Raw genomic sequence first — 14,447 nt, forward strand, 5'->3', positions numbered from 1 at the left:
TCAGGTTGAGCAATGGCTACAGAGTTTGTGTTTTCAACACTACACAGTAGGCTCATACTAGTTTTTGGATTCCTCAATGAATGTGTTTGTGTGCAGTTTTTACCTGGCAGTACGAAGAGAAGCCAACTCCCGCCTGTTGGATGGGACTGGCCACAGACCCCACTACAGCCTGAGGACGTTGTGCAGGGCTCTGAAATACGTGGCCGCAAACCCCTGCAACAACGTGCAGCGCTCACTCTACGAGGTGGGAAATAATCAGTCTAAAGGGATTTTAAGGCATCTTGTAAAATTTTTCCTTTGACTTACTGTCAATTTGTGATGTTTGTCAGGGTTTCTGCATGAGCTTCCTGACTCAGCTGGACAGAAGCTCTCACCCTCTTGTCCAGAAATTGGTGTGTCAGCATATCCTGATGGGCAACAGCAAATGTCTCAAACATGTAAGACTTCCTCAGACTGGTCCATTAATGTGCTGTCATTTGTCATGTTTTATTATAAATTTTGCATGTGGAAGTTATGGAAGTTTTTTACCTAAGCACAGAGAACTGGGCCTTATCAAACATATAGTTTACTACTGATATACTGTATTCCTGTTTTAATTTGCTCTTATCATAAACTCGGCACTTCCTCTGTGTATACCTCTTGTCATAACAGATTAAGTATCCTAAACATATGCAGTACAAGTCTTATCTCAGAAAACCAAACCAATAGTTCCTGCAGATTCTCTTTGCTAGCATGGCTACATGAAGAGAGAAACTAACATGTGAGTTAGGCACATCTGTTAGTCTGTACTGATGGAGTGTGTTTAGTTTTCTAAATGTCACCTCAACTGAATGGTTCATTTCTTCATGCTGTTCCTTTTTTAGGGAAACCTGTTTGTTTGAGTGTGTTTTTCACATTTTCAGGAACATAATAGATACTATATGTAGACCTAGACAGACTATATGCATCCACAAGGGAAATTCACTTGCATGAAACACTCTTGAGAAGCACTAGTAAAAAGAAAAATAGGTAAAGATAGTTGCAAAATAAAATATTTCAAAAATAAATTAATTAATAAAATAAAATCCAAGTTAAAAAAAAAGTATAATAAAATAGTATAAGCAAAACGTACAAAATTAGCATATGAATAAATGTACAAGATATAGAGACATGAAGTAAACATGTATTATATACATAGGAAGGATAAATATAGTGCAAAAATTGTGCATTAACATTAACAACATGGAGTTATCTGTTACAGAAAGGTGACTTGTTGTATAGCGTATAGTGTTATAGTATAGAGTAGGTATGAAAGTAGGCCTGTAGCCTTCACTGTGGGACCCGACCTGGGTCGGTCTGTTGGAGAATGAAATATAGTACTAACCACTTCTTCATGCTTCATGACGGTGCATTTGTTTCAAATAACTGTTGATTCCATTGTGGTTTCACTTTGGTACGTTTTTGTATATAAATCTATCTCATTTAACAGAACCACAAACTACATCGTCCAAAAGTTGAATTAGCAGCTCTCTTTCAGGTCAACATCAGAAGAGGGATTAGTGCAGGTTTTTATATATATATATATGGATGCTTTTATTTTTCACTATTGTACCAAATAAAGTGGCCAGTGAGTTTATTGTGTGTTTACATTAAATAATTAAAATACACTGGTACCATAATTTTATGTTCAGCAGAACTGAACAAATGAACAACCCTTTTGCCATGTATCTGCAGCCCATCCAGGCACCCCCGGGCCAGTCTTGTGTGGAGATGGAGGGCTACTGGGTGTCCCAAGGGGAGATGGAACCAGCACTGGACCCCAGCTACATCCTTACTGCCTCGGTCAAGCTTAACCTTCACGACCTGGCCAGAGTGGTATCTGCAGGGTAGGAGAACTATCACCTCGTCTGAGCTCCCTGCACACAGCTTCCAACTAAATCAGTGGGATCCATAAATGTCCAGTTGCTCATTTAGGAAACTAGTGACAGGTCGATAATATGCCCTCCCATCACCCTCTTTTAATGCTCTGCCCTCAGGACTCATCCGGTGCTGATCCAGGGCGAGACGTCTGTGGGGAAGACCAGCCTGATCCGCTGGCTGGCGGCAGCGACGGGTAACCAGTGTGTGAGAATCAACAACCATGAGCATACTGACATCCAGGAGTACATCGGGTGCTACTCATCAGACGACAGGGGCAAGCTGGTCTTCAAAGAAGGTACTAACCGGTTTCCAAAGAGAACTTTCACATTCTTAATGACAACAATAACATTAAAGATAAATCAGAGTAAATAGAATTAAAAAAAAAAAAAGCTAGTCAAGTATAACAACCAAAAAAATTTAATTTATTCCTAACAAAATTGCAAAAAAAACAAAACTATATGCTATGATTTGAATCAAGAACATTAACCATCTTGTGACAATTCAGTGACCTGCTGGGAAACTTTTGGACCTGGCATTCGTTGGATGTAACTTAGACATGTAGCTAGACATGACCCCACACCATAGCAGTGACACTCCTTGATGGCAGCAGCAGGATGCAGCCTGACATAGACAAACACACCAAAACACTTTAGGAAGAACTCAAAAAACATGAAGAACAGCACAAGGTGTTGACCTGTCCTCCAAATTCACTAGATCCCAAAATGATCAAGTATCTGTGGGATGATCCACAGAGGACCCTCCCTCAACCCATAGGACCTAAAAGGCCCCTACTAACAACTACTGTTGAACTCTGGCTCCGAACCATTCTAATAATTGGTGTATTTGTGTACCCATGCCAGGGGTTTTGATCGATGCCATGAGGAAAGGATACTGGATCATTCTGGATGAGCTGAACCTCGCCCCCACTGACGTCCTTGAAGCTCTCAACAGACTGCTGGATGACAACAGGGAGCTGTTTGTGGCAGAAACTCAGGAAGTCATCAAAGCTCACCCCAGATTCATGCTGTTCGCTACCCAGAATCCTCCTGGTCTGTACGGTGGCAGAAAGGTATACCATCCATTTCACCTGAGAGGTCTCATACATACACAGTCAAATCAATCATGTCATTTAGCAACATGTTGACTACTGACCAAGACACTCCAGAAGAAGATAATCCTGTTATCGTGATTCCATTCTCAACTCTTAAACTCCTTTGTAGATTTTGCCCTGAATAGCATGGCATTGATAACCCAGTTTAGATGAAGTACAGTCCTTACTATGCTCACCATAACAAACACATAGCATAACAGACTTATGAAACCTAGCTGATACATCTAGGTTTTGTCCCAGCCATCAGAACCAGCTGTGAGGTCAAAACTGCAAAACAGATAGGCTGATTTAGAATAGTCGACACTTAAAAACAAACAAACTGAGTGATCATTTTTAACTGGCATCCTCCAGGTGCTCTCCAGGGCTTTCAGGAACCGCTTTGTGGAACTGCACTTTGATGAGCTGCCCAGTGCAGAGCTGGAAACAATCCTCCATCAGAGATGTAGCCTGCCTCCGTCCTACTGCACTAAGCTGGTCAAGGTCATGCAGGACCTTCAGGTAACTGTAACACTCTTTTTTTTTTTTACATACCCACCTGTTGTGGGTAAGCCTGACTGCACATGTGTCCCTGCAGTCTCTCCGGAGAGGGTCCTCGGTGTTCGCGGGGAAGCATGGCTTCATCACCCTCAGAGATCTGTTCCGCTGGGCAGAGCGCTACAGGCTGGAGGAGCAGACAGAGGCCTCTCGAGACTGGCTCCAGCATTTAGCAGATGATGGTTCGACTCACCAGATATTCTGTCAAGATATCAGAATGAAATGAACAAATAAATAAATAAATAATGGTAAATAAAACTGGTGTCCTCTCTGTCAGGCTACATGCTGCTGGCAGGACGCGTGAGGAAGCCAGAGGAAGAGGCTACCATCCTATCCATCCTGGAGAAGCACTTCAAGAGGACGGTTAACCCTGAAAACCTGTTTTCTCAGAAACAGGTCACCAGCCAGTTTAGTGAGTAGACCATTAACCAACACTTGATTCCATCAGAACGCTCTCTGAGTCCTCTTCCGATCACTCCTGAGAGACCACTAGTGGACATATTTTGACTTGCACTTTTTTCCTATTTACTGTATTTCTGTATGGCAAAATGATAATTGTATCTTAACAGTTTCAGCTGCAAAATGTTCATGGCCATGATCTTGATCCATGTTACTTGTGTTTTAATTCATCATTTAACAATTTACACAGAAACACAAAAAGCCTCTTGTGCAGTCTTCAAGTGTCCCATAAATGTTAAGTGGACTGCGATGACAGGCAGCACTCCTTGGTCTTCTTTAGACTTTAAGTATTGAGATGTGTTTGGCTCATTATTCTTCTACGTACAGTGTCCTTCTCCATAAAGACACAAACCAGAGGGTGAGACATGTCTATGAAGAATGGAGTGCTGATCGATTCAGAGCTGTCAGAGTCGAACTTCTGACTGACTGATACACTGTAGTTTCATTCTCTTTTACGTTTATCACTGTCTTACTGTCACAAATCCAAAAATTAGATTCATTAGTGACTTTTTTTGGTCATAAACTCTAAAATGCCACATTCTAACCTGCCTTTTCAACTTCTAGTGAGTGGCAAACTACCTTTGTAACTCCATGCTACTGTTCCTACAAAAACAAGGTTCACATGATTGTGCTGTGCATACAGTGTGATAGACTATCACCCAATCAAACTATGATCAACAGAAAAACAACTGGCAACTACTGCATATGTAGATATTCTAGTACCTTTTCCAGCAAAGAAGCCAAACTCAAGTTCTCTGGAACTCGAGTTCCAGGTTTTCGTGGGCTGCTTTTATGCAACGGCTACCTTTTGTATGTTTGTTGCACAAAACAAGTAATGTGAATGTGTCATTTAAGGCTTCAGAAAACATATTCTAAGGCATTAGCTCAAACCTGTAAATCTTAGCCATTCTGCTGGTCTGAGGAACTTGTCATCATGTTGGTTTGACGCTTCATCTGGCAGGTCCCTTCATCGACAGCATCGCTGGAGTCCCGGAGGAGTTCCGCCACGTGGTGTGGACGCAGAGCATGAGGAGACAGGCCGTGCTGGTAGGACGGGCACTGCGATTCGGCGAGTCAGTCCTACTCGTAGGAGACACAGGGTAAGACTCAGAGCTGCACAACCATACTTCATTTGCCTTGGTATTTGTGGTTATATTGTCCTTGTCCTCACGCAAGCATCTTACGAATTGCTGGGAAAACTCATTCTCGATCAGATGTCTGGGTGGATGAGAACCTGTGACTGTGTGGTCACAAAGCTCCCCTTTAAAAGAATTAATCCACATTTGGCACAACCTCTATGATAAACTGATTCAATTTTGATTGTCAAATGTCAAGTTCACGGTAACCTTGCATAAGACGTTTTTGACTTCAGTCATTTACTAATGCATGGGTGTCAAACTCATTTTAATTCAGGAGCTGCACACAGCACAGTTTTGTCTCATGGATGTTGGCCCAGTAACACAATGGCGTATCAACCTATTAACCGTATGTTTGACACTGAGTTGACTGAGTTCTAACACTTCACCCTTTTTCTGTTTTCTCATCAGATGTGGAAAGACTACTATCTGTCAGCTGTTTGCGGCTTTGACTGGACAGAAATTCTTCTCGGTCAATTGTCACCTGCACATGGAAACATCTGACTTCCTGGGAGGCCTGAGACCCATCAGACACACAAATCAGGTAGTGATGAATTTACACTGGAGACATTAGGACATTTAGCTGAATCAGCTTCGGGTCATATATTCACATATTCATATATCATTTTTGAAATAACTCTGAAGTCCTGAGAGCTTACCCTTGTTTTCTGTGCATATAGGCTACTGGTGAGGACAACCGGCTGTTTCAGTGGCATGATGGGCCCTTGGTGTTGGCCATGAAGGAGGGAGGAGTGTTTCTCATGGATGAGATCTCCCTGGCAGATGACTCAGTTCTGGAAAGGCTCAATAGGTACACACACATAGTTGATTCTATGTCCCACCATCACACCAGTTTAATTTTGTTGTGCATATGTGTAATGACAAAATAAAGCACTTTTATGAAGTTTACCTTTCTTTTACTAAGAGCTCAGATCCTTGTCCAACACTGTGTTGTATTTGCTGTCAGTGTTTTAGAGACAGAGAAGTCCCTTGTGCTGGCAGAGAAGGGCAGCGGGGACAACGACGACGTAGAGCTCATCAGAGCGGCCACAGGTTTCCGTCTGGTCGCCACCATGAACCCTGGAGGAGACTACGGCAAGAAGGAGGTAAATGAAACCAGAATGTTTCCAGTTTGTTGCCGGCAGAACGTAGGATGAAGACAACAGCAACTAAATGTAAAACTGCTAATGCAACAAAGGCACTGGATATTCTGGATATTTGTCTGTACCAATTAACATGCTTTTCAACACATATGAATGTGTTTTGACTTTTTTTTTGTTCACCTGTTTGCGGACAGCTCTCTCCAGCCCTCAGGAACCGTTTTACCGAGATCTGGTGCCCTCAGAGCAACAGCCGCAGCGACCTGATTCAAATCATCCAACACAATCTGCGGCCAGGCCTCTCATTTGATGGTAGGTTCTGGTGACATCGTGTTAAGCAGTGACTTGATTTCATGATATTGAATCACTCTTAACATAATCTCTGCACCGGGTTTGAGTATTTTTTATCACTATACTATATTATCTCCAGGGGCAATTTTGACTCTGTTAGACATGCTGTGCACAGTTTGCTTATCAGAATGATGACAGTGTACATTTTTTGTCAGGGGTGGAAGGAAACCAAACCAGTCCATATTGCAACATTCATGCGATATATCACAGTGTTGTGTACACAAGTTGTTCCACTGCCACCAAGATGAAAAATAGACAGGGAAATAATAGATTGTTTCAGCTCAAGTATGTATGTAATTAACTTTTGGAAACCTTGCTTATTTAAATAAAATGCAGGTGGTGACATCGCAGAGCTGATGCTAGACTTCATTGAGTGGCTGACCCGACAGGAATTTGGCCGGCGCTGCATTCTGAGTGTCAGAGACATCCTCTCATGGGTTAACTTTCTCAATGCTGTGTGTGAGCGGGACGAGGACGGTTTCATGACCATGGGAGCCCTGGAAGAAGAAGAGGAAGAAGCTGAGTGGGACCTCAGACTGGACACTGTCACCGCCTTCATCCATGCCGCATGCCTGGTCTACATAGATGGCATTGGGTCAGGTGAGCTGATAGCTAGTGTTTATTCACACTGGGAGTATGTCTTATGCAAGATGTGTTTAGTAAATGTAATTGGCTCTCTGCTTCTTTCTTTTGGGCAGGAACAACAGTATCCTGTGCAGACAACGCTGGCCTGGCACGTCGCCTGTGCCTGGGCTTCCTGCAACAGCGACTGAGCAAGATGACTAAGCTGGACCAGGAGATGCTGGATGCCCTGAGAGTGTACGACTGCAGCCTGCTGCGAGAACCCCAGTGGGGCGAAGACTTCTTTGGAATTGACCCCTTCTATATTGCCTTAGGTATGGAGTTAAGTGATTCTTCATTCCCAGATGAAGGCCATACTCATACAAATGTCCATGATGTTTAGCAAACCGCAGACTGGCGGAAATGAAGTGGCTTTGTCCTTACCTTTTCAGTGTTGTCCTGATGATGGATTCACGGATATTAACATTAGCCAATGTGGGAGAGGCCTTTATTTGCTAAGAAGTTACCTTGGGTTTTTGTGATCTTTCAGACTATTATGTGCCTTACTTTTGGTGTGATCTTTGTTGATCAACCACTCTTGTGGAGGTTAACAGTCATCTTAACTAACTCTCCTCCACTGTGGATTTGTTGATTCCATACTCTTTAGAGATGGTTTTGTAATCTTTTCCAGTCTGATGATCAGTAGAAACTCTTTTTCTAAGGTCCTCAGAAAGCTCCTTGTCTGCTGTCATACACTTCCACAAACACATACTGTGACGAGCAGTCAATTTATTTATTAAACCAATGAACCGCAATGACACCCAGATAAGATTCTGTGTGGAAAGACAAAGCCCTCGTTTGGTGTGTTTAATACAGTTGAGTTTCACGTCTCATAACTGAAGCAAATGCCTCCCCAGGGCCTCAGACTGAAAGCCGTAACCTGTCAGACTATGCGATCGCAGCGGGCACTACTGCGGTGAACGCCCAAAGGCTTCTGCGGGCACTGAAGCTGCAGAGGCCAGTGCTGCTCGAAGGCTCGCCCGGTGTGGGAAAGACCAGCCTCGTGGCAGCTCTGGCAAAAGCTTCTGGAAACCACCTGGTCAGAATCAACTTGTCAGAACAAACGGTAAGCCATTGCTCATAAGCCCTCCGCTGTGCTCTGAAGCAAATTTCAAAAACTTAAAACTCCTGTTTACTCTTTGGCAGGATGTTACTGACTTGTTTGGGACAGACCTCCCAGTGGAGGGAGGGAAAGGAGGAGAGTTTGCTTGGCGTGATGGTCCTCTTTTGGCTGCTTTGAAGGCTGGTCACTGGGTTGTCCTGGATGAGGTAGGAACCACCAGTCAGGCGTTTTTAAATTGACGTGCACATATTTCGTGGCTTGGAGACTGGTTCTGTTAGCAGCCATTTGTCAAACAAATAGTAATCTGGCTATAATTATATTTCCTTGTGCAAACAGCTGAACCTGGCCTCTCAGTCAGTGTTGGAGGGTCTGAATGCTTGCTTTGATCACCGTGCTGAAATCTACATTCCTGAACTGGGCATGAGCTTCCAGGTTCAGCATGAGAAGACCAAGATCTTTGGCTGTCAGAACCCCTTCACTCAAGGTGGTGGACGTAAGGGTTTGCCCAAGTCCTTCCTCAACAGATTCACACAGGTAAGGAACAGAGAAGGTGTCTTGTTAGTTACTTTTTTAGTTACTTAGCTTATATGTATCTATTGCTTCTGTAAAAGGCACTGCATGATCCATTGGAAAAGTCTATATTCACAATAGAGTTTTTAAATTAATAAATATTGATATTTAACAATACTTAACTGTATTTTAACTGACCAGATTATGTTCAGTATTTCCTTATGTATGTGTGCATATGTACACACACACACACACACACACACATAGTTTCTATTACCCTCAACAGCTCCATGAAAAAGATAAAGCGATCAAAGAGCATTTACAATGTGATTTGTAATTAGTGTTTTTTCTACATATTCATTAAAGCTGATGTGTTTTCAGGTTTTCGTGGACCAGCTCACCAGCAAAGACATGGAGTTCATTGGAGACTCTGTTTTCCCCAGCATTGATAAGGAGATTGTTGCTAAAATGGTGGAGTTCAGTAACAAGGTAGGTTCCTCTTCAGTTACACCGAAGTGTTTCACCACTGACTAATTTGGGGTTGCCAATATAATAGAAATGTGTTTCGGTACAACAAAATACATTTAAATTTTACTAGAATTGACAAGCCTCAAAAAAACTAGTTTACTTAATCAACTGTGTGCTTATGTGCATATGCTAAATAAGAGACAGATGCTCATAATAAACAAAATAAATAAAATTTCTATCTAATCTAATCTCGGCATAAAATGTTTTTAGGCCTTCAGCATTTTTTATATTCCTGCATAAAAATATATATATATACGTTCTTGGGAGTTACAAAAGTATGTGAACCCTTGTTTTTCAGCATCTTGCGTGACCCCATTTGTACAGTAACTTAATATTTCTGGTACTGCTGGCTGGACAATGGCTTTTTTTTTTTTTTTTTTTTAAGCTCATTCCTCAGTAAATAACCATTTCAGTCTTGAGATGTTGGTAGGTTTCCTCACATGAACTGCTTGCTTCAAGTCCTTCCGCAACGTTTCTGTTGGATTAAAGTCAGGATTTTGCCTGGGCATTCCAAAATATCCATCTTGTTCTACTTTAACCGTTCTGTTGTAAAACGACTTGTGTTCTTGCTGCATGACCCACTTTCTCTTCAGATTCAGGTCACACAGATGTCCTTAAATTTTCCTTTTACAATTTGCTGGTATATTTGTTTTGTTTTTATATTTGTTTGCATTAGAGATCAGCTTATATTTGCGTGTCTTCATGGTATTGGCCACTGGCCTTTTATGTAGTTCCTTTTTCTCAGTCCCCTAATGTGGCCTAGTTTAGCTGAAAAATGTGTCACACAACCTTTAAAGTTGTTAGTGAGTCAGAAGAGGCCTAAAAAGTCCTCCTGCCTCTTCACAGCTCGTCCAGGAGGTGTGTGTGGAGAGGGGTTGGGGTCAGAAAGGAAGTCCCTGGGAGTTCAACCTGCGTGACATGTTCCGCTGGTGTCAGCTGATGCAGACTGACCAGGCCCCAGGATTTTTCAACCCAGGTCAGCATGTAGCCCTGGTATATGCTGACAGAATGAGAACGGAGGCTGACAAGGCTCAGGTATGCTGTTTTTGCATGAATCAGTCAATCAATGTATCCACAACTTTTTGTACATTAAGTATGTCGGTGCTTAGGAATACCAATTTCTACTGTATAAATCTTAATCCTGCCCCACACAGGTCCTGTCTGTGTTCAGGGAGGTATTTGGGGAGGACTTTGAGCCTTATTGTGGCTCCAGACAGTTCCACATAACTCCACTCAACCTGCAGGTTTGTCTGAACAATTAAACTATATCCTGTTTTTCAGCTTCAGGTGCTTTTTTTAACTTCATGAACTTAGTTCAGGATTGCTTTCTCATGGTTTTTCCTTGTAGGTGGGCTTTTCTGTACTGCATCGCAGTGGAGGGGTCCCTGTGGCCTTGGACCCACCACTGTTCATCACACACCAGTCCTTACGCCCCCTGGAGTCCCTTATGAAGTGTGTGGAGATGGGCTGGATGACCATACTGGTTGGCCCCACAGCAAGTGGAAAGACCAGCCTGGTGAGACTGCTAGCTTTGCTGACAGGACATCGCCTCCGGGTCATGGCCATGAACAGCGCCATGGACACCACAGAACTGCTGGGAGGCTTCGAACAGGTAACCGAGAACCCAAAGGCCTAGTTCGCCACATGTTGCCTGAAAACAGCAGATCACATCACTCATCAGTCATTCAAATCACTGTCTTCCTTTCCTCACGCCAGGTGGACATCATGAGACCGTGGCAGCAAGTCTTGGAGAGTGTGGACTACATCGTTGCCATGGTAATAAGGCGCGGACTGATGTCTCTGGATGTTGGCATCCAGGACACAGAGTTCCTGCTGCAGACATGGGGTCTATTCTGCCATTGGCTGAAAGAAGAAGGACTGCAAAGAACCGGTGGAACGGTGAACGCAGAGGCACTGAACAAGCTGGAGGTCATCATACTCCTCCTGCAGAAACTGAACACGAAGCTCAAAGTGTTCACTGGTAACAGCCAATTACTGAGGCACTTTTTTGGCTAAGTAAGTATTACAAAGCATTTCCAGTTCTGTTAATGTTTGGATTCTTCTGCAGACATGTCGAAGCTTCAGACGGACTTCACGCTGCTGAAGGAGCGACTGGCTCAGCTGGAGGACGGCTGGACAAACGGAGGCTTTGAGTGGATGGACGGCATGCTGGTCCAGGCCCTGCAAGCTGGTGACTGGCTGCTCATGGATAATGTCAACTTCTGCAGGTGAGAAGTCTGTAGTTTTCGCCATATTTGTGTACTTGTTCTCTACAGCATTTGTCTTAGAACCTCTTTCACCCGTGACCCTTCTCTTACACTGGATTTTGAAATAATGTCGGCATCATTTAGTTGAGCTTAGTTTTGAAATGAGCAGTACTAAGAGCCACACGTGACTGAATACAAAGGCCAAGAAACCTAGACTATTGGACTCATCCCATTATATGTTCTTAGTGCTTCTGTCCTGGATCGTCTCAATGCGCTGCTGGAACCTGGTGGATCACTCACAATCAACGAACGCGGCGTCATAGACGGGAAAACCCCCAAAATCACCCCACATCCTAACTTCAGGTATTAAGTGAGAGCTTAGTCACTTGTTGTCATAGTTACTTAAAGAATTTGATGCTCAGCTGATGTGTGGGGCTTCACAGGTTGTTCCTGACCATGGACCCTGTGAATGGAGAGCTTTCCAGAGCCATGAGGAACAGAGGCGTGGAGGTTTACATCCCAGGGGAACATGAGGGGGTCTGCTGGGACTCGTTGGACATTAAGACCCTGCTTCGCACTTCAGGGGTGATTGGAGACTGTGTGTGTGATCTCCTGATCGAAATACATAAAGGCATCAAGTCTGCCATCTGGGGTAAGCACACGATGACAATATGACAAAACAATACGCTGCCAGTCAGTCTGCACGCATTCAGAAACTCTGCTTTTCAGATTCCCCTGCTTCGTCGTTGGCCTCCCTCCTTCATGCCGCCACCCTGCTATCCTGCCAGCTGCAGAGAGGCGTAGATCTGCCGAGCGCCCTGCAGCACGCCTGTGGAGAAGCCTACTCCCTTTCCCAGCGCACCATTGCTAACCAAAGGGTATCTACCTCCTCTTATCAATGCATTTAAACTTTTCTCCTGTCTACTGCCGTTATTCCCTCTCCTGGGAGACTACCTCTGTTTTGACTCACTGGTGCATATACGCACGTAGGGGCACCAGTGAGCTCCTACGTTGGGACGACGTGGCTATTAAAATCAAAATGTCATGATTCAAAAGCTGAATGGCAGAAAACTTCCTAGTTCCTGTCTAGTGCTAACCGATTCATCTATTCTTCAAACTAAAGGACGCAAATTCTAATAATGTAATTTAAAAAAAGGAAGTAGACTTTGTGTGTGTAGCAATGTAACAAATACAAGGATGAGAGTTCTTATTGCTCCCATCCTTACTTCACTACCTCCCTGTGCATTTTACACTGGGTTTTAAGATACTTAGACTTAGGGAGACTTTAATGCTCCAGAAGGGACATATGCTAGCATTTGCGATGCTGCTAGTAAAAAGGGAAATAGGTGTAAGAAAAATAATTGAAATAAATGAATAAAACAATAAATACAAACAAATAGATAAAGTATATACAAAATAATAAATACCAGTTATGTTAGCATTCACTACGCACACTCACCTCACAAAGCTGGTTGGGTGAATTCCAAGAGTGTAAAGCTATCATCAAATCACATCTAAATCAAATCAAATCTAAAAATTAAAACATACTTTGTCATTTACTACATGTATGTTCCTTCATAGATTTGATGTCCTCAGTATTTGTAGGAAATAGTACAAATAAAGAAACACTATTGACTGGTGCTGTATTCTTCCCAACCTTAGCAAGCCCAGCAGATCATTGAGCAACAGTTAACAATCCTGGATACAGAGGACTGGGGCAGTGGGCTGCTCTGTGCTGGAGTTTGGCCTGACAGCTTCCCCTCCTCCCTCCTCTCCACCGAGGATTCTTGCTTCTCCACCGTCCTCCGAGATGGACAGGTCCTCTCATTTTGCCTCAACACCCTCAGCCTGCAGGGCAAGCGGTAAGGATGGTGACAATACACCCCCTGGCATGTGGCTTAATCCTGGAAGAATCGGATCAGTAAAACTGTACCTGATGCTCAAGTACCAACTGTCAATTAACAATGGTCATTAAGTTTAATGTAATTTATAACTAAAGAAGTTATGTTTTCGCAGGAATCGCCCTCTAAGACTGAGTGACCTGCAGAGGGCCTTACAAAGCAGTGGTGTCTATGAAGGTCTGGTGTTCTCTGGTGGAGTGGTAGATCTAGAAGAAGGAGATGCTCTGAGGCTGATCCCCGCCGCAGTAAGACTGGTCACAGAGAGAGCCTCTCATGGGGACTGGATCCTCCGCAGTAGCTGGCTCTCACATCTGGCCAAAAGCTACAAATATGCCCCTGGTTTGTTACTCTATTTTGTTATTTTTTCAGTTTTGCAAAGTGTGAAGACCAAGAGATCTGTCCACAGGCATGACACTCTTTAACACTCTTTATCAGAGGTCTCCAACATTTTTCAGGTCAAGTACCCCAAACTGTTGGAGAGATGAACTAGGGACCCCCTACCTGCTATATGTGTTCTATATTAATCTTGGCCTTGTGCTGTTTATAAATATCCATTTTTATAATTATCATTTTGCATTCAATATTAAGCTATCCCTTATCACTTTACCAAGATGTGTTGGATTCATGTTAATGTGTATTTAATGAAATTTTAATTTGTGGGGGAAATTAAAAAAAATATATACCAAAAATGTCTAATCAACCAACGATTTTGCAGTCCCCCTGCAGCACCTCCGCAGACCCCCTAGGGGTCGCGGACCCCCTGTTGAAGACCTGTGCTCTATATGTTAATCACATATGCAGTATTTCTCAGTCAAATTAGAAACCATGCGAATCTTACCTCTTCCAGATCCAGCACTGGTCCAGGTGGAGGCGGGAAACAGGGCTCTAAAGGCTGTGTTCAGTGGCAAACTTGCTGCTAAGGGCAAGTCATTAGCAGAGTTGCTTCAGCCTCACAACATAGGTAAACTTCCCCTATTTCTTCTGTGAATTTTGTTTTGTCCTCTTGAACTTTTCTGCCGTTACTAGA

The 14,447-nt window shown here is 43.3% G+C and overlaps 1 protein-coding gene across 2 annotated transcripts in view; it reads left to right on the forward strand.

Annotated features, from left to right (window-relative positions):
* The window catches only part of mdn1 (midasin AAA ATPase 1), a 66,752-nt gene that overhangs the window by 16,724 nt on the left and 35,581 nt on the right, over positions 1-14,447 (forward strand). For both annotated transcript variants that reach the window (XM_047573091.1, XM_047573092.1), the window contains exons 21-50: positions 97-244; positions 330-437; positions 1,714-1,865; positions 2,016-2,194; positions 2,760-2,968; positions 3,362-3,508; positions 3,585-3,726; positions 3,822-3,956; positions 4,965-5,103; positions 5,551-5,683; positions 5,820-5,950; positions 6,107-6,245; positions 6,437-6,551; positions 6,927-7,190; positions 7,289-7,486; positions 8,069-8,277; positions 8,358-8,480; positions 8,611-8,808; positions 9,166-9,273; positions 10,159-10,347; positions 10,467-10,556; positions 10,661-10,924; positions 11,029-11,293; positions 11,381-11,540; positions 11,766-11,882; positions 11,963-12,171; positions 12,249-12,397; positions 13,182-13,381; positions 13,536-13,759; positions 14,268-14,381. In XM_047573091.1, coding sequence (XP_047429047.1) covers positions 97-244; positions 330-437; positions 1,714-1,865; positions 2,016-2,194; positions 2,760-2,968; positions 3,362-3,508; positions 3,585-3,726; positions 3,822-3,956; positions 4,965-5,103; positions 5,551-5,683; positions 5,820-5,950; positions 6,107-6,245; positions 6,437-6,551; positions 6,927-7,190; positions 7,289-7,486; positions 8,069-8,277; positions 8,358-8,480; positions 8,611-8,808; positions 9,166-9,273; positions 10,159-10,347; positions 10,467-10,556; positions 10,661-10,924; positions 11,029-11,293; positions 11,381-11,540; positions 11,766-11,882; positions 11,963-12,171; positions 12,249-12,397; positions 13,182-13,381; positions 13,536-13,759; positions 14,268-14,381 — 4,958 coding nt within the window. The remainder of the gene's footprint in view (positions 1-96; positions 245-329; positions 438-1,713; positions 1,866-2,015; positions 2,195-2,759; positions 2,969-3,361; positions 3,509-3,584; positions 3,727-3,821; positions 3,957-4,964; positions 5,104-5,550; positions 5,684-5,819; positions 5,951-6,106; positions 6,246-6,436; positions 6,552-6,926; positions 7,191-7,288; positions 7,487-8,068; positions 8,278-8,357; positions 8,481-8,610; positions 8,809-9,165; positions 9,274-10,158; positions 10,348-10,466; positions 10,557-10,660; positions 10,925-11,028; positions 11,294-11,380; positions 11,541-11,765; positions 11,883-11,962; positions 12,172-12,248; positions 12,398-13,181; positions 13,382-13,535; positions 13,760-14,267; positions 14,382-14,447) is intronic.

This window comes from Mugil cephalus, chromosome 21 (genome assembly GCF_022458985.1).
Source record: "Mugil cephalus isolate CIBA_MC_2020 chromosome 21, CIBA_Mcephalus_1.1, whole genome shotgun sequence".
Lineage (NCBI taxonomy): Eukaryota > Metazoa > Chordata > Actinopteri > Mugiliformes > Mugilidae > Mugil > Mugil cephalus.